At 43.6% G+C, this 19,364-nt stretch overlaps 1 protein-coding gene across 2 annotated transcripts; it reads left to right on the top strand.

The window, feature by feature from the left end:
- Positions 1 to 377: 377 nt before the first annotated feature.
- Positions 378 to 19,048, top strand: zbtb47.L (zinc finger and BTB domain containing 47 L homeolog). Of its 2 annotated transcripts, none has more exons than XM_018267070.2 (6): positions 378 to 635; positions 8,338 to 9,702; positions 11,790 to 11,937; positions 13,165 to 13,280; positions 13,381 to 13,534; positions 17,059 to 19,048. In XM_018267070.2, the coding sequence occupies exons 1-6, from the start codon at positions 633 to 635 to the stop codon at positions 17,466 to 17,468; spliced, it is 2,196 nt and encodes a 731-aa protein (XP_018122559.1). In that variant the 5' UTR covers positions 378 to 632; the 3' UTR covers positions 17,469 to 19,048. The 2 variants fall into 2 exon arrangements, with proteins under 2 accessions (XP_018122559.1, XP_018122560.1); XM_018267071.2 differs by having other exon boundaries at positions 379 to 635; positions 13,381 to 13,525.
- The last annotated feature ends 316 nt before the right edge of the window (positions 19,049 to 19,364 follow it).

The raw sequence follows: 19,364 nt of genomic DNA, 5'->3' as shown, positions 1-19,364 counted from the left end.
TGCAGAAGAATGAAGCTGCAGTAGAGTCACTTACATTCTATATGAGACGTGACAGAAGTGGGAGCGAAGGACAAATGAAGGGATGTGGCAGGTCACTCAGTGCAGAGAAGTATCACACACACATATATTTATACAACAGAGTTTAGTCGCACCCATTATCAGTTGCAGGGGGGTTCCACACAATGGTTCGCTCTCTCCACTCACACCCTTTCCTCCCCCCTCTCCTCCAGCATTCCTGCCTCCCGCCGCACAACCCCAAAAGCCTAGCCCCGCCTCCTCACTTTGTCCCTTTAAGGGGGGAGTGGCGGAGCGAGATATCCCAGGCGCCAGCCCCCACGTGATGAGGCGCAGCCAATAAGCGGCGGGCCCTAGCAAGTACACCCACAGAGCCTGAGAAAGACTCCTCCCTCTCTGTCTCTTCCCCCGCCCGGTCGGGAATGGAACATGGCGCTGGCAGTAGCAGTAGCAGCAGCAGCAGGAGGAGGATGCGGCGGAGGAGCGGGACATGTAGGACAATAAGAAGCAGCGGAGGAGGGGGAGTGGCACAGTCGCTCAGTGTTCATGGAGAATAAAGGCCCAGTGGCGGCACCTGAGCATCAGGACTTCTCGCCTCCCCCCAGCACTGCAGCAAAATGGTACAGCCCCCCATTCCTCTCACCCCATGATTGTTGTTGGCAGGTTCCGGCCTCCCAGTGCAGCCACTCAGGGACAATGGGCCGACCCCCCATACTCCTGTGCGACCCTCCAGCTGCTGCTGAACTACACCAGGCTCACAGGGCATGCTGGGACTTGTACTTCAGTGACGGCTACTGGGGAGCTCACTATTACTTTATTCCCTCTGTCTGTCATTTCTGTAGAGTTGTGTGCGGCCTGGTCTGTGTCTTCTCTCTCCTCTGCTTCCCTCACACTCATTATTTCTATTTGTGCCCCTAACTCTGACTATATCATAAACCTGTGCCCCTGAGATGAGTATATGATATACCTGTGCCCATGTGATGAGTATATGATATACCTCTGCCCATGTGATGAGTATATGATATACCTGTGCCCATTAGATGAGTATATGATATACTTGTGCCCATTAGATGAGTATATGATATACCTGTGCCCATGTGATAAGTATATGATATACCTGTGCCCATGTGATGAGTATATGATATACCTCTGCCCATGTGATGAGTATATGATATACCTCTGCCCATTAGATGAGTATATGATATACCTGTGCCCATGTGATGAGTATATGATATACCTGTCCCCATTAGATGAGTATATGATATACTTGTGCCCATTAGATGAGTATATGATATACCTCTGCCCCTGAGATGAGTATATGATATACCTGTGCCCATGTGATAAGTATATGATATACCTGTGCTCCTAATTCTGACTATATCATAAACCTGTGCCCCTGAGATGAGTATATGATATACCTCTGCCCCTGAGATGAGTATATGATATACCTCTGCCCCTGAGATGAGTATATGATATACTTGTGCCCATTAGATGAGTATATGATATACTTGTGCCCATGTGATGAGTATATGATATACCTGTGCCCATTAGCTGAGTATATGATATACTTGTGCCCATTAGATGAGTATATGATATACTTGTGCCCATTAGATGAGTATATGATATACTTGTGCCCATTAGATGAGTATATGATATACTTGTGCCCATTAGATGAGTATATGATATACTTGTGCCCATTAGATGAGTATATGATATACCTCTGCCCCTGAGATGAGTATATGATATACCTCTGCCCCTGAGATGAGTATATGATATACCTCTGCCCCTGAGATGAGTATATGATATGCCTCTGCCCCTGAGATGAGTATATGATATGCCTGTGCCCATTAGAAGAGTATATGATATACCTGTGCCCATTAGAAGAGTATATGATATACCTGTGCCCATTAGAAGAGTATATGATATACTTGTGCCCATCAGATGAGTATATGATATACTTGTGATGAGTATATGATATACTTGTGCCCATTAGATGAGTCTATGATATACTTGTGCCCATGGGAGAGGTGGATGGTACTTCTGTGCCCATGGAAGGGGTATGCCATGCCTGTGCCTATGGTAGGGATATATATTGATAGATAGATAGATATGTGTGTGATATATGCCATTGCTATGTGTGGGTATGGTGTCAGTGCAGTGGGCATAGAAACAGGGATAATACCCTATAGTAGTGTTACTTCTGTTAGAGACATGGGAGTGTATAATACACAGTATATTCCTGTTGTACATTGCTCTACATTCCCATTTGCCTTTAAATGAGTGCTGATGCCTCAGCATGTGGGATTCTATACCATTGTCTCCAAGCATAGCAACCTGTCATGCCAACCCCCCATTGTGTTATCATATGACTGTGCCGTGTAGCAGTTCTTGGCATCTTGTTTTGTATTTGTGGCTGGAGGGCAGAGTGTTATTTCTTTTGTATGTACATGAGACATGTGCCTGTGTTACTGCTACCTGCTTCTTGCACCCCTCCCTGTAAATCATCATCTCACTTTCATGTAAAACTTTTCACGTGTGCAGCATTTGTAAGAGCAGCAATTGAAGGGGTGTGAGCGTGTCCGCTCTATAGTTGGCATTGTGACATCAATCATTGCAGGAAATCCAGGCTCCCTGTATATGACATGAGTGAATATATAGCATGTCTGTATCATTAGCAACATAAGTTCCCATGATAATTATTGTCTCCCTGTCTGCTGGGCTTGCTCTAACGACTTGCTCTAATAATGGCCCTCCAGCTGTCTCTGACTTCCTGATGTACAACAGTTAAAGGGATAGCACTGTCACCATCACATTACAGGTATAGGATCCGTCATCCGGAAACACGTCGCCCGAATTACAGAAAGGCTGTCTCCCATAGACTCAATTTTATCCAAATAATTAAAATTTTTGAAAATGATTCATTTTTCTGTGTAATAATAAAACAGTAGCTTGTACTTGATCCCAACTAAGATATAACTAATCCTTATTGGAAGCAAAACCAGCCTATTGGGTTTATTTAATGTTTACATGGTTTTCAAGTAGACTTCAGGTATGGAGATGCAAATTATGGAAAGATCCCTTATCTGGAAAACCCCAGGTCCCGAGCATTCTGGATAACAGGTCCAATACCTGTACCAGAGAGGCGATTGGGAAATACTTTTTCTGTGTGTGTTCCTATTATTTTATATATACGCACACGCACACACGCACGCATACAAATATGATAAACTACATTGTGGGTATTTAATTCCATATAGGCCTATTTATGTGTGAGCCGCAGATGGGGACAGTTTGGGTTCCCTGGGGCCCCATGATGATGTCTGCAAGGTTATTTATCTTTCTGCTCCTGACAATTGGGGGAAAGTTTGCTCTTTTTGTGTCCCCCACCTTCACTTTCTTTCCGTCTGTAGCTTGAGCATAAGCCGCCATAACATTCAAGGGCACTCACAGGATTTTGTATCCTTATGTAATGGCACACGGGCAACTGTCTGGCCACCTATGCACTTGCCTTTATTTGTACAGTGTATGAGCATTAGTAATCTAGGAGCATTAGTAATCTAGGAGCATTAGTAACCTAGGAGCATTAGTAACCTAGGAGCATTAGTAACCTAGGAGCATTAGTAACCTAGTAGCAATGTAGGAGCATTAGTAACCTGGTAGCATTAGTAGCAAAGTAGCATTAGTAACCTAGTAGCAATATAGGAGCATTATTAACCTAGTAGCAAAGTAGCATTAGTAACCTAGTAGCAATGTAGAAGCATTAGTAGCAAAGGAGCATAAGTAACCTAGTAGCATTAGTAACCTAGTAGCATTAGTAACTTAGTAGCAATGTAGGAGCATTTGTAACCTGGTAGCATTAGTAGCAATATAGGATCATTATTAACCTAGTAGCAAAGTAGCATTAGTAACCTAGTAGCAATGTAGGAGCATTAGTAGCAAAGTAGCATTAGTAACCTGGTAGCAATATAGGAGCATTGATAACATAGGAGCATTAGTAACCTAGGACCATAGTAGCATTAGTAGAATTGCATTAGAAACAGGAGCATTAACAACACAGTAGCATAGGAGCATTGGTATTGGCATTGGGACTTTTGCAAGAAGATCCAGATTTGGTGAGGTGAAAATGTGTGGGGGCCGACCATTCAGCCCGACATTCTTTGAACCATTAACATTAAATTAGAGGAATTGAGTAATCATAGCCGTAATATTTGGGCAAATTAGTGAAGTGATCTGCCACTTGGTCTATACGGCTGCCTGTGCTGAAGGGGTTAGTAATAGACACGTACTGGCACATAGTGACGCACCGCTCTTGCATACGTGTCTATTACTAACCCCTTCAGCACAGGCAGCCGTATAGACCAAGTGGCAGATCACTTCACTAATGTGCCCAAATATTACGGCTACGTGATTCCTGATCGCACTGTGCTGGGGGGCCTCATTATTATTATTATTAATTTCATGATGGAGGCGGAGAGCTGTGTAAATTTGAAAACGGGCCGCACTTTGGACATGCCTGACATAGGAGCATTAGTAACATAGGCGCATTAGTAACATAGGCGCATTAGTAACATAGGAGCATTAGTAACATAGGAGCATTAGTAACATAGGCGCATTAGTAACATAGGCGCATTAGTAACATAGGCGCATTAGTAACATAGGAGCATTAGTAACATAGGAGCATTAGTAACATAGGCGCATTAGTAACATAGGCGCATTAGTAACATAGGCGCATTAGTAACATAGGCGCATTAGTAACATAGGCGCATTAGTAACATAGGCGCATTAGTAACATAGGCGCATTAGTAACATAGGCGCATTAGTAACATAGCAGCATTAGTAACATAGGAGCATTAGTAACATAGGAGCATTAGTAACATAGCAGCATTAGTAACTTAGGTTGAAAAAAGACACACGTCCTTCAAGGAGAATTCAACCCTGTAGAAAAAAAACCCGTACCCCCCACACCACATAGACCCCCCCTCCCGGAGAAAAAATGCCCCATATTTTATACTTAACCCTCGGCGCAGATTCTGGCATCCGAGTTCACGGCATCCATCTTCCGCGTCCTTGGTAAGCTGACTGGGAGATCGCTATGTTGGTGCATGCGCAGTTAGAGCAGTTTGCCGGTTTGTGCAACAGCAGATTCGAAACTGCCAGAAGAAGACACACGGGTCTACGTGGGGTGGGGGGGGGGTACAGGTTTTTTTTTCTACAGGTTTGAATTCTCCTTTAAGTCTGTATATAACCTGCCTAACTGCCAGTTGATCCAGAGGAAGGCAAAAAAAAACCATCTGAAGCCTCTCCAATTTGCCTCAGAGGGGGAGAAATTCCTTCCTGAATCCAAAATGGCAATGGGACCAGTCCCTGGATCAACTTGTACTATGAGCTATCTCCCATATCCCTGTATTCCCTCACTTGCTAAACACCATCCAACCCCTTCTTATACCTATCTAATGTATCAGCCTGTACCACTGATTCAGGGAGACAATTCCACATCTTCACAGCTCTCACTGGAACAAACCCCTTCCCAATATTTAGGCGGAACCTCTTTTCTTCTAATCGGAATGGGTGACCTTGTGTCAGCTGGAAAGACCTACTGGTAAATAAATCATTAGAGAGATTATTATATGATCCCCTTATATATTTATACATAGTTATCATATCTCCCCTTAAGCGCCTCTTCTCCAGCGTGAACTTTGTCCTATCTCGGGCAGAGCTTACAATCAAGTCTTGACCACTTTAAAGGGTTAATGACTGGTGTAGTGCTACTCTCCCCAGCCCTGGTTACTCACCTGGGACAATATCTGGCAGTTGTAAGGTGTAAAGCTGCCGATACTAAATGTCTCAGGGCAGGGAGTGATTAGAGCTCGGCAGCTTTTTATAGACATGGCGCCACCTACCTCTTAAAAGCTGTAATGTTCCCATACAGATAAATGACAGTTGTTTTGGCATCAGCCAGGAGGCAGTTAGTGGATCCCTGCTGTTATCCTCCAGAACCTGATAACACTGAATGCCCGGTGCTTTCCAGGTGAGGGGGCTGATAGGAAACCATTGCCAGTGGCCAAATTCTTGAGAGCGATAGAGACTGGCTCCATGCAGGGAAGCTCTTTCCAGCTTTCAAATGGGGGGGGTCACTGACCCCATCTAAAAACAAATGCTCCGTAAGGGCACCGGCCGAATGGGAGATTTGTCAGCCAGAGGCAACTTTCGTCGGCTTTGCTATATTTTTGTTTTACTGCCAGCGATTTCAGTAATGGAGATGCGTTCTCAGGATATTTGTTTCCTCGCAGTTGTGCATAAATCGGAGGGCGACCAATCTCCCCATCGGCCATTGCCCTATGGCTACAGGTTTTATTGTTATTGCTACTTTTTATTACTCTTTCTATTCAGGCCTCTCCCATTCATATTCCAGTCTCTTATTCAAATCAGTGCATGGTTGCTATGGTAATCTGGACCCTAGCAACCACATTGCTGAAATTGCAAACTGGAGAGCTGCTGAATAAAAAGCTCGAAAACAACAAATAAAAAATGAAAACCAATTGCAAATTGTCTCAGAATATCACAGTTAATTTAAAGGTGAAGAACCCCTTTAATATAATTTATTATAAATAATATATTATCCCACTATATACTGTGTGTGTGTATGTATGTGTATCTATCTATCTATCTCCCTTCCTTATTCTTACATGGTTTATACTTAGGTGCAAGTGTCATTGCAATTGAAAGCACTGTCTGCCCCTCGGGTTCTGACTCTTGAAACAACACGATGTCATTTCTCTTCCATGTCCGCTTCATGGTACATTGTACAAGGAGTCAGAACCAGCAGTGCAGGGATTCTGAACAGCCAGGCAGAGATTGATTTCAATCACAATTCATGTACAATGGTGGGGGAAAAAAACAAATGTTTTTGGGTGGAGCTTCTCAGTTTTGAGATGTGAATTCTGTCGCTCATCCTCCCACCAATCATGTTCCCAAATGTGCAGAAATCTCAGTGACCCAAACTGACCCTTTCTGTTTATTTCTCTGCTGAGTGGCTTGGCCTGCAGGTCATTCTCAGATTCTGTCCTACTAGCCACTTCCTGTCGGCCACCTCCTTTTTCCTCTGGCCCATGACTTGACTTGCAGTGTGTCGATGAATATATATTAATATATAGAACTAGACATTAAGCCCGTTAAATTAACGGGCGCGACGGTCTGTGGGGCACATGCGCAGTAGCGCAATCCCACGGACACAGGGACTGGAAGCAGAGACACTTCAACTTTATTATATATATTATTTCTAATACGTTTGCAGCCTTGGTTAAAGGTGAACTTAAAGGGGCAGTTCACTTAGTATGTTATAGAATGGCTAATTGTAAGCAACTTTTTAATTGCCCATTTATTTTCCTATATATATATATATATACATACAGTAGGGGGTACATTATCCCTTATAATACATGAGTGATACTCAGTGTTCCCTGTATAACTCAGCCTGCAACCTTGTGTCTTTATATGGTCACAGAACAACCCCTCAGTGACTTCTAATATCCTTATCATTTACAGTAGGGGGTACATTATCACTTATAATACATGAGTGATACTCAGAGTTCCTTGTATAACTCAGCCTGCAGCCTTGTGCCTTTATATGGTCATAGAACCCCACAGTGACTTCTAATATCCTTATCATTTACAGTAGGGGGTACATTATCCCTTATAATACATGAGTGATACTCAGAGTTCCCTGTATAACTCAGCCTGCAGCCTTGTGTCTTTATATGGTCACAGAACCCCACAGTGACTTCTAATATCCTTATCATTTACAGTAGGGGGTACATTATCCCTTATAATACATGAGTGATACTCAGAGTTCCCTGTATAACTCAGCCTGCAACCTTGTGTCTTTATATGGTCACAGAACAACCCCTCAGTGACTTCTAATATCCTTATCATTTACAGTAGGGGGTACATTATCCCTTATAATACATGAGTGATACTCAGAGTTCCCTGTATAACTCAGCCTGCAGCCTTGTGCCTTTATATGGTCATAGAACCCCACAGTGACTTCTAATATCCTTATCATTTACAGTAGGGGCAACTATAGTACTATATAAGACATGCAAAGTGTTCTGGAACTGTATGACTGATTTTGCAGCCTTGTGGCTTTATATAGTTATGGAGTTGTTTGGTGACTTAGAATTCTTACTATTTACACTGGGGGTTATATGTTCACCTTCAAGTCATTTGGTCTATTCTCAAATTTTTATTGGGGAAGGAGTTAATCAGAAAGTAATTCAAATAACTGTTGATATGTGCTTTAATGATCTTTTGTCTCTTCTACAGTTGATAGTTGAGAAGACAACAGACTACCCTTCCACGGAGTATTCTCTAGTGGAAGATGTTGCTCTCCACTTCACTTGTCTCATGGACAGACTCAACGAGCAGCGCCTGTTTCAGCCTGACCTCTGTGATGTGGACATTGTACTGGTTCAGCAGAAGAGCACGTTCCCTGCTCACAAAGGGGTCCTTGCTGCCTACAGTCAGTTCTTTCATTCGCTCTTCACCCAGAACAAGCAACTCCAAAGAGTGGAACTGTCCTTGGAAGCCTTGACGTCTCGAGGCTTCCAGCAGATCCTTAACTTCATCTACACCTCCAAGCTGTTGGTCAACGGCTGCAACGTGCAGGATGTCCTCAATGCGGCCGCAGTCTTGCAAATGAATGAGATTGTGACATCATGTCAGGAGCTGATCCACAGCAGGTCTTTGAACCTGGCTATGGCCAACGATATTCTAGATGCAGAGGGCACTAGGAATGATACTCCTGCCGTAATGCCGCCACAGTTTTATCGGGAGATCAAGCAAGAGGTTGATGCACCTCAGACTAAAATTTATGCACGGGAAGGGAATGACCCTTACTCGGTCAGAGTAGAGGACAGTGTGACTAAAGGGCATCTTCCCAACACGTCGTCATCCAAGCAGTATTTCAAAGACGAGGCAAGGAGTGGTCAGAGGGTTTGTAAAATTGAAGGAGGTGACTCCGAAGAGGACATTGAAAGCCAAGAGTCCTTCAACAGAGAGCAGATAATTGTAGAGGTCAATTTAAATAACCAGACACTAAATGTCTCCAAGGGGACAGAAGGAAAAGGTTCCTCAGATCCAGTAACAGTCTTAGATCGATCGGATGGGGATGACCGAGGCTCGGAGGAAGATGGAGATGATGAGAATGAGGAGGAGGAAGGTGGGCTCGAAGAAGAGGATGACTTTTTAGACATGTTGGAGGATGATGAAGACGAAGGCATGCAAAGTGATGAGGACAATGAGGAGTCACGGGAGGAGGACAAGGACAACGATGAGATGGCCAAGGATGAGAACTCCGCAGAGGAGGAAAGTCCATCACCAAGTGAGGACAAGTCCACCAAGCTGACTAAAGGTTCTAAAGGAACTCAAAACCAGATAGGAGCAGGAGGCAGTGGAAGGAGGAAAAAGAAAGGAGGACAGGATGGGGTGGGCCAAAAAGGCCAATTTGAGGAGAAGCAAAACTTCCCATGTAAGAAGTGCCCTCGAGTGTTTAACAATAGGTGGTACCTGGAAAAGCACATGAACGTCACCCACAGTCGCATGAGGATCTGTGATAAATGTGGCAAACGGTTCCTGCTGGAGAGTGAATTGATGCTGCATCACCAGACAGACTGTGAAAAGAACATTCAGGTAGGCACCCTGGGGACCCATTGCTGACCCTTATAATTAAGGATTGTGTCCACTTTTGATGTTTAAGCTTAGATTATATGAGATTTTGCCCAGCAAACAACCATGTGCTTCATTATTGTGACTGTGCAAGGGCAGTGACTGGTAACCATAGAATCCTGGTAGCAGACCTTGTATCCAGACCTTGTATCTATGGTAACAAAGAACAAATCAGCTGACAGAAGTGATCCCTGTGAATGGCCAGCTTGTTGTGCAGTCTCTGTGCCACTGACATTTTCTGCCCGATCTCCCTTGTTGCTGGGGCGTTTTAAAGGGGGCCCGGGCATTCCAAAGGGGGCCGGGGCGTTCTAAAGGGGGCCGGGGCGTTCTAAAGGGGGCCGGGGCGTTCTAAAGGGGGCCGGGGCGTTCTAAAGGGGGGGCCGGGGCGTTCTAAAGGGGGGCCGGGGAGTTCTAAAGGGGGGCCGGGGCGTTCTAAAGGGGAGCCGGGGCGTTCTTAAAGGGGGCCGGGGCGTTCTAAAGGGGGGCCGGGGTGTTTTACCGGGGGTCGGGGCATTATAACGGAGGCTGTGGGTAAACTCCATGTAGATCATTTCTCTGGAGCCCCCCAGCTACCATTGTTGCAAGGACATGAGCGGAAGCTGCAGTAGATTAGTGATGGATGGGAAGGGCTAAGCAAGGTATTTGTATTCGTTGGTGGTGAATGGGGCCCATTGTGGCCCTTGAGTGTCAGGTGCTGTCATTCATATATACAGGATAAGGTAAGAGGGATTGTAAAGTAGAAATGGTTTAGCTGATTTCGATCTAATTTTGCAATGATACCAGACACGAGTATTCCCCTGTACTTAGCACAATTCAGCAGGAACAGCCCCCTAAATTTGCTCATAGTCTGTACAGAGAGATCCCATAAAACTATGGCAGCATAGGTATTCCCTGTACTAAGCACAATTCAGCAGGAACAGCCCCCTAAATTTGCTCATAGTCTGTACAGAGAGATCCCATAAAACTATGGCAGCATAGGTATTCCCTGTACTAAGCACAATTCAGCAGGAACAGTCCCCTAAGTTTGCTCATAGTCTGTACAGAGAGATCCCATAAAACTATGGCAGCATAGGTATTCCCTGTACTAAGCACAATTCAGCAGGAACAGGAAAGTGTGATATATATTGGGAAAGGCCCCAGATGAGGAAATGCTTGTTATTACATATCAGCAGTACATAGTGATTTAGTGCCACATTCCTACTCCGGTTTGTTTTGCTGTTCGTTATCCACTTGGGAACTGTGAAGGTCATTATCTCCACCAGTGACGTTCACCTCAGCACCCCCGGACTCCTCAGCCTGAAGCATCGAGTAGAACGCCAGCATGCTGTAACGCTTCAGAATCTGTCGGCACATTTATACCATAGGACAGCCCATTGTCATTCTGCAGCAACTGTCACCTGTCACTGTCATGCATCTAATATTTAAGAATTAAAGAGCCACCCAGTGGTGGAGGAGGGAATTGCAGCAATAAACTTAAAGGAATTGTTCAGTGTAAAAATAAAAACTGTGTATATAGATAGGCTGTGCAAAATAAAAAATGTTTCTAATATAGTTAGCCAAAAATGTAATGTATAAAGGCTGGAGTGATTTGAAGTATAACAAGTCAGTCAGGACACTACTTCCTGCTTTTCAGCTCTCTTGGTTTACACTGACTGGTTACCCTGGTTACCAGGCAGTAACCAATCAGAGACTTGAGGGGGGGCCACATGGGTCATATCTGTTGCTTTTGAATCTGAGCTGAATGCTGAGGATCAATTACAAACTCACTGAACAGAAATGTACCATGTGGCCCCCCTTCAAGTCACTGACTAACTCAGAGTTAGAGAGCTGAAAAGCAGGAAGTTGGATTCTGGCTGTTTTATTAGACATCCAGTCACTCCAGCCTTTATACATTACATTTTTGGCTAACTAACTATATTAGAAACATTTTTTATTTTGCACAGCCTGTCTATTTACACAGTTTTTATTTTCACACTGAACTATTCCTTTAAAACACAAGATGTGGCGCTGTTTTCCGGTACTGACCAATCCCGTTTCTGCTTTCCTTTCAGTGCATAACATGCGGGAAGACCTTTAAGAAGCTGTGGTCGCTGCACGAGCACAACAAGATAGTACACGGCTACGCAGAGAAGAAGTTCTCCTGTGATATCTGCGAGAAGAAGTTCTACACCATGGCCCACGTCCGAAAACACCTTGTTGGTGCGTGGCACCTCAGTGGGGGGGCTAGTGCCGGGCAGTTTTACAGATAGCTGGCAGCTGGAGACGGGACTCTGCAGGCCACTTTCTTGTGAATTTAAAGGATAAGTAAACCTTTAAAATACGTGAATGTAAAACTGACGAGGGTGCTGTTCTAAACACTTTTCTAATTTACATTCATTATTTATTTTCTTTTGATTCCAAGATATTAAGGGATACGCGTACTGTTAATATGAATGAATTTTGTTACAACAGCGCCACCTGCTGGTCAGTTTCCCACCAGTCTGACCACCAAGTAGTCAAGGAAGTTGTCAGGAGAAAGAAAGAGGCTGCTCTGATGTTCTTCTGCTTAGGAAAGATGTGAGAAAAGTTATGTGAGGTTTCTAATTTTTTTTTTTTAGGGCCGAACCCCCGAATCCTTCACGAAAGATTTGTCCGAATACCGAACTAAATGCTAATTTGCATATACAAATTAGGGGTGGGAAGGGGAAACCATTTTTTACTTGCTTGTTTTGTGCCAAAAAGTCAAGTGATTTCCCTCCCTGCCCCTAATTTGCATGTGCAAATTAAGATTTGGTGCATCCCTACATTTTTTTTCTAAGCAGAACATCAGAGCAGCCTCTTTCTTTCTCTTGACAACCAGCAGGTGGCGCTGTTGGGTAGGGATGCACCCAATCCACTAGTATGGATTCGGCCAAACCCCCGAATCCTTCCCGAAAGATTAGTCCGAATCCGAATTTACATATGCAAATTAGGGGTGGGAAGGGGAAAACACGTATTACTTCCTTGTTTTGTGACAAAAATTCACGCGATTTCCCTCGACCTTAATTAGCATATGCAAATTAAGATTCGGGTTCATTTCGGCCGGTGCAGAAGGATTCGGCCGAATACGAATCTTGCTGAAAAAGGCCGAATCCTGGATTCGGTGCATCCCTACAGTTGGGCATATATGTATAACTGCACGTGTATCCCATTATATCTTGGAATCAAAAGAAAATAAATAGTGAATGTAAATGACAAAAGTGCTTAGAATAGCAGCCTCATCAATGTTATACACGCTTATTTAAAAGGTTTACTTATCCTTTAAAGGGATGTAAACACAGACATAAATGTTTGCCTCTGCTACATTTTCAGAAGTCAGAACAGCAGTTCAGAGGATATAAACAGACAGACTTTCAGCAATTAGATTCTCAAGGTAAGAGGGTAACTGTTTGTGTTCTCCCCCGGCAGCGCACACTAAGGATATGCCTTTCACCTGCGAGACCTGCGGCAAGTCGTTCAAGCGCAGCATGTCGCTCAAGGTCCACTCCCTCCAGCACTCCGGGGAGAAACCCTTCAAGTGTGAGGTGAGATCCTTTTATTTCAGCTATTCCGTGTTATATAGGCTTGCTGCTGCCACAAAGCTTTCCGGTGTGACCCGAAGTCTTGTCCTTGTTCCTCCCGCAGAACTGCCACGAGCGCTTCCAGTACAAGTATCAGCTGCGCTCCCACATGAGCATCCACATCGGCCACAAGCAGTTCATGTGTCAGTGGTGCGGCAAGGACTTCAATATGAAGCAGTATTTTGACGAACACATGAAGACCCATACCGGTAAGGAAAGTAAGGACAATCATTTAATTGTTTATACCCCACCCTCCACATTGTCCCTAGCTCAATCATTCCCTGTCCACATATCATTCCTACAATCCCTTCAATGGGTGGGTCACCTTTAAGTTCACTGTTAGTATGTTATAGGATGGCTAATTCTAAGCAACTTTTCAATTGGTCTTCATTGTTTATTTTTTTTATAGTTTTTTGAATTATTTGCCTTCTTTTTCTGGCTCTTTCCAGCTTTCAAATGGGGGGTCACTGACCCCATCTAAAAGCAAATGCTCTGTAAGGCTACAAATGTATTGTTATTGTTACTTTTTATTCATCTTTCTATTCAGGTCTCTCCTATTCATATTCAAATCAGTGCATGGTTGCTAGGGGAATTTGGGGAATTTGCACCCTAGCAACTGGGGATGCACCAAATCCACTTATTGCGAAAGATTCGGCTGAATACCAAAGCGAATCCTAATTTGCATATGCAAATTAGAGGTGGGAAGGGGAAAACATTTTTTCACTTCCTTGTTTTGTGAAAAAAAAGTCACGTGATTTCCCATCCCTAATTTGCATATGCAAATTAGGTTCAGCTGGGCAGACTGATTTGGCCAAATTCAAATCCTGCTGAAAAAGGCCGAATTCTGTCTGAATCCCGAACCAATTCCTGGATTCAGTGCATCCCTACTAACAACCAGATTCCTGAAATTACAAACTGGAGAGCTGCTGAATAAAAAGCTAAATAACTCAAAAACAACCAGTAATAAAAAATGAAAACCAATTGCAAATTGTCTCAGAATATCCCTCTCTACATCATACTAAAGGTTAATTTAAAGGTGGACAACCTATAAGTAATTAGACACAAACATAGATCCCAAAAACTCTATAATAAAGTTAATCTTTATTTGACATAGAATTAAAAGAACAGGCATACAGACCAATTGGTGTTCCGCCTTACGCGTTTCATACCCACTGGTACTTATTCATAGGCATTAACAATGTTCAATTTAAACACAGAATTTTAACCCAAGAAGATCCCTTCATAGTTTAAAACCAATCACACGTTGCCACATAACACCCTGATGTCAGAGCAACATTATACATAGTTGAGGTCTTGTTTTTTCGTTTACGTATGCCTACATTTAGTACATTTCAATAGCAATAGCGCTATTACATTTTCAACCCATAAGTAAACGTTAAAAATAAGTGAATGTAAAATTGATGAGTGTTATTCTAAGCACTTTTGTAATGTACATTCATTATTTATTTATTTTTTTTAATTCCAAGATATTAAGGGATACATGTGCTGTTAATGTGAATGAATTTTGTTACAACAGCGCCACCTGCTGGTCAGTTTCCCACCAGTCTGACCAGCAAGTAGTCAAGGAAGTTGTCAGGAGAAAGAAAGAGGCTGCTCTGATGTTCTTCTGCTTAGGAAAACAATTAGAAACTCTTCTCAAATCTTTCCTAAGCAGAAGAACATCAGAGCAGCCTCTTTCTTTCTCCTGACAACTTCCTTGACTACTTGCTGGTCAGACTGGTGGGAAACTGACCAGCAGGTGGCGATGTTGTAACAAAATTCATTCACATTAACAGTATATGTTAGAGATGCAGGAGATTCTGCTTTTTTCAGCAGGATTCAGCTGAATCCTTCTGCGCGGTTGAACCAAATCTGAATTTGCATATGCAAATTAGGGGTGGGGAGGGAAATTGTGTGACTTTGTCAAAAAACAAGGAAGTAAAAAAAAAAAATGTTCCCTTTCCCACCCCTTATTTGCATATGCAAGTTCAGTATTCGGCTGAATCTTTCACGAAGGATTCGGGGGTTCGGCTGAATACAAAATAGCCGATTCAGTGCATCCCTAGTACATGTACCCCTAAATATCTTGGAATTAAAAATACATAAATAATGAATGTACATTGCAAAAGTGCTTAGAATAGCCCCCTCATCAGTTTTACATTCACTTATTTTAAAGGTTTACTTATCCTTTAATGTAAATGGATTTTGTTACAACAGCGCCACCTGCTGGTCAGTTTCCCACCAGTCTGACCACCAAGTAGTCAAGGAAGTTGTCAGGAGAAAGAAAGAGGCTGTTCTGGTGTTCTTCTGCTTAGGAAAGATTTGAGAAAGGTTTCTAATTGCTTTCCTAAGCAGAAGAACATCAGAGCAGCCTCTTTCTTTCTCCTGACAACTTCCTTGACTACTTGGTGGTCAGACTGGTGGGAAACTGACCAGCAGGTGGCGCTGTTGTGACATAATTCATTCATATTTACAGCACATGTATAGAAAATAAATAATGAATGTAAATGACAAAAGTGCTAAGAATAGCCCCCTCATCAATTTTATATTGACTTATTTTTAAGGTTTACTTATCCTTTAAGGGAAAACTCGGGCCCATTTGCATTGGTCCCGCTTGGAAACTCGCCTGCACCCAATATTTAGCCATTATTTTATTTCTGATTGTCTGTACTTCCCCCTCATGGGCTGCTCTCTTTCACACTGTCAGGCAGGGTCGTGGGCTTTGATACCAACTAAGAATCTGGGTGGGTCTTTTTAATACAGAGTTGATCTTTTTGGATCAGTCCAAGCCCTGCCCCCTTTTTCCTGGGAAAGAGAACAGCCCAGGAGCAGGAAGTACAAAAGAAGGTTGGGTTTAATTGCCAGGGATTCCTAGTGAGGCTGTAATGGAAATAGACCCAGATTTCTTCCCAAGTGTATTAACCATTTGTATTATAGGGGCCCTTAAACCATTCATGTTAACGTTTAGTAGGTTATTTAATGGCTCGTTATAAACAACTTTTTAATTGGCCTTCATTTTTGTGAATTATTTGCTGCGTTTTCACTTTTTCCAGCTTGCAAATGGGGGTCGCTGACCCCATCTATAAAACAAATGCTCTGTAAGGCTACAAATGTGTTGTTATTGCTACTTTTTATTACTCGTCTTTCTATTCAGGTCTCTCCTATTCATATTCCAGTCTCTTATTCAAATCAATGCATGGTTGCTAGGGAAATTTGGACCCTAGCAACCAGATTGCTGACATTGCAAACTGGAGAGCTGCTGAAATAAAAAATGAAATAACTCAAAAACCACAAATAATGAAAAATGAAAAGCAATTGCAAATTGTCTCAGAATATCACTCTCTATATCATACTAAACAGTTTAATGGTGAAGAACCCCCTTTAACCCTTTAAATTGTGTGTAATATAGGGGCAAAAATCAGTTCTAGTCTAACAGCTTGTGGGACACTAGTCCGATCCTCTTTCTGGCTCATTATTATACAAATCTCCATTTCCTGAATGAGAGTGTCGGTGCAATAATGAGTGGAACAGTCCATAAGGGGGGAGGGGGCTCACTCAGTATTGATATATACAAATACTCATGACTTCCTACAGGAAGATGCCATACCAGATTTCCCAGCATGCCCCAGACTGGGCCAGTGGTTGAGATATATATTATATACGTACTGTATGTGATCAGTGATGTGCACGTCTCGCCAGTGACCGCTCTCTGCCCCATCCCTATTCTTTTGTGTTCTTGCAGGAGAGAAACCGTTTATCTGTGAGATCTGCGGCAAGAGCTTCACCAGCCGACCCAACATGAAGCGGCACCGTCGGACGCACACCGGAGAGAAGCCCTACCCCTGTAACGTGTGTGGCCAGAGATTCCGTTTCTCCAACATGTTGAAAGCCCACAGGGAAAAGTGCTTCCAGGGTGGAAATCCTCTGACTCCCTGCAGCCCTGGCACTGCCCCCAGCCTCTCCGCCTCCTCCCAGAGCGGCAATTCACCCCCTGGCCAGACCAGCCCTGGTCTCTCCCCCACCTTCCAACATCACTCAATGGCTTTGCCTCTTCTCCACTCGCTGGCCCACAGCATGCCTCCTTCTACCCACCACCTTCCCCCGCCTCCTCCGCTCTTTCCTGCCGGACGGGTCAACACTAACAACAACTAAAGGCCAACCGAAGACTTATAAGTGCCCCTCGGTACAACTCTGTGAAATCTATGACTAGGCCTCCCTTCCTTTGGATCCGGCCTCCACGTGTAGATGGGGGTGTAAGAGAGGGAGAAGCCATCTCTTGTCCTTTAATAGCACCTTGCACCAGTAGCCGCTCAGTATACGCCTAGGCGGGACTCCATTGTTTGGCGGGACAGGAATGAGTAAGAAGGGCTACTTGTTATCACTTCCACTTGCGTGTGTTATAGCGACACGCCAAATAGTGATCCTGTTCGAGATCTTTTTCATTTCCTTCTTTGTAATGTTTTATTTGCACACATTCCTAGCGCACCACCCATTTTTTAAGGAAAAAATGTATAATGTTATTATTTTGTAATCTCTAGTGTTTTTTTCGGCAGAGGCTGGAGGTAAAGGGGTGGGGGGGGCATGTTGGAGAATTTTTATGACGTCCAGAGGAATGCTCGAAATTGATGGATATTTGTGCAAAGCGGCTGCCAGTCTCCGGCAGGATTTAGTTGCTTAGCAACTGTGGTTGATCTCCTCTGCTTGACCGGATCCCCCTTCCATCGGCAGAACAAGGAATTCTCTCCGGTTGCCCCCTATTTGCTTTACTTTGCGCTAAAGACACCCCTTTGTCCTCCAAACACAGAGAATTCTTCATACGTCCCTGTCCGTACATTTCACCTCGGTACCAGTTTACTCTTGGCCGATGTTTCATGGCAGCCATTGTTATACGTTCCCTATACAGGAGGGATAGTTTTATTTTACCGTATTTTAAGGGCAGAGACACACGCTCACATTCATGGAGATTAGTCGCCCATCAACAAATCTCCTCTTCTTCGTCTTCCCGCCATCGATTTACATTCTAGCTGGCGGGAGGCAGTAAGGGGAGATTAGTCGCCCCGAAGAAGAGTCGATTTATCGCCAGGCGACTAAATCTCCCGAATCTGATCGTGTCTCTGCCCCAATGGTCTTTTTTTTTTTCTGTTTCTGTACAGTTCTCTGCTTGGGGTGGCCTTGGAGTAAGGTCTCCGGTGGAACTACAATTCTCTGCAAGGTTGTTGAAGATTGTCTGTCAACAATAGGGTCAGAGACTCTAGTTGGGCGGGTTGTCCCTAAGTTTTAGGTCAAGGGGGGGGTCATTATAGTGAAGCCCCCCTGCACTACAACAACTCGTATTCTGATCAGCTCAGTGTTTTTACCCCCCACCCATCAATCTATATATAACTTGTATATAGTGAGATGTTGTTGTGCCCTTTACATGTGTATCCCAGATACTGTGTATACAGCACTTTGCCTAAAGCATTTATATAAGTGACAATGTACCTCCTGTTTCCATATATAAGGATTTTATGTCACAGAGGAGGAGTTCTATGGCTATATAACAATATAAGTCACTGGGACGGATTGCAAAACTCTGAGGTGACTTCTAATAGCGGGTAGTTTGTTTATTATAATGGGTCATGTGATGGGACATCAGGAGGCAGTGTTATTGGTTGTCATTGATAACTGCAGTTTAGCACCTGTGTTGATAAAGAAGCCCCAAAATAAACGGAACTATAATTATATCTCAAAAATTAGGTGCACTTTAATGCTACGGGAGTACCCCTTTAAAGGGACAGATCATTCCCTCTTCCCGTTGAACCAAGCTCTGGGTTGTAGGGATTGTCTTCTTCAGATCGTTCCTCACTTGGTTACATGGTGGAAGGGAATGCAATGGAACGAGGGACGATCTGAAGAAGACAATTCCTTCAACCCAGTGTTGGGCAATCTCCAGATAATGAACTACAAAGTTGCCCTTCCCGAGTTGAACCCATCATTAATTCCCAGAGCCGGTATAATTTCTTCTCCATCCATGCAGTGGAAGATGGACTTCTTGGTCTTGGCCTATAC

The sequence above is a fragment of the Xenopus laevis genome, chromosome 6L (assembly GCF_017654675.1).
Source record: "Xenopus laevis strain J_2021 chromosome 6L, Xenopus_laevis_v10.1, whole genome shotgun sequence".
Lineage (NCBI taxonomy): Eukaryota > Metazoa > Chordata > Amphibia > Anura > Pipidae > Xenopus > Xenopus laevis.
Note: the sequence above shows the minus strand (reverse complement) of the source record. Positions and strands in the feature narration are given on the sequence as shown.

Bases quoted from the DNA above. Each gene is read 5' to 3' on its own strand.
- zbtb47.L (XM_018267070.2), top strand. The intron at 13,281-13,380 runs GTGAGATCCTTT...TTCCTCCCGCAG, and splicing joins AGAAACCCTTCAAGTGTGAG to AACTGCCACGAGCGCTTCCA. The intron at 13,535-17,058 runs GTAAGGACAATC...GTGTTCTTGCAG, and splicing joins GACCCATACCGGTAAGGAAA to GAGAGAAACCGTTTATCTGT.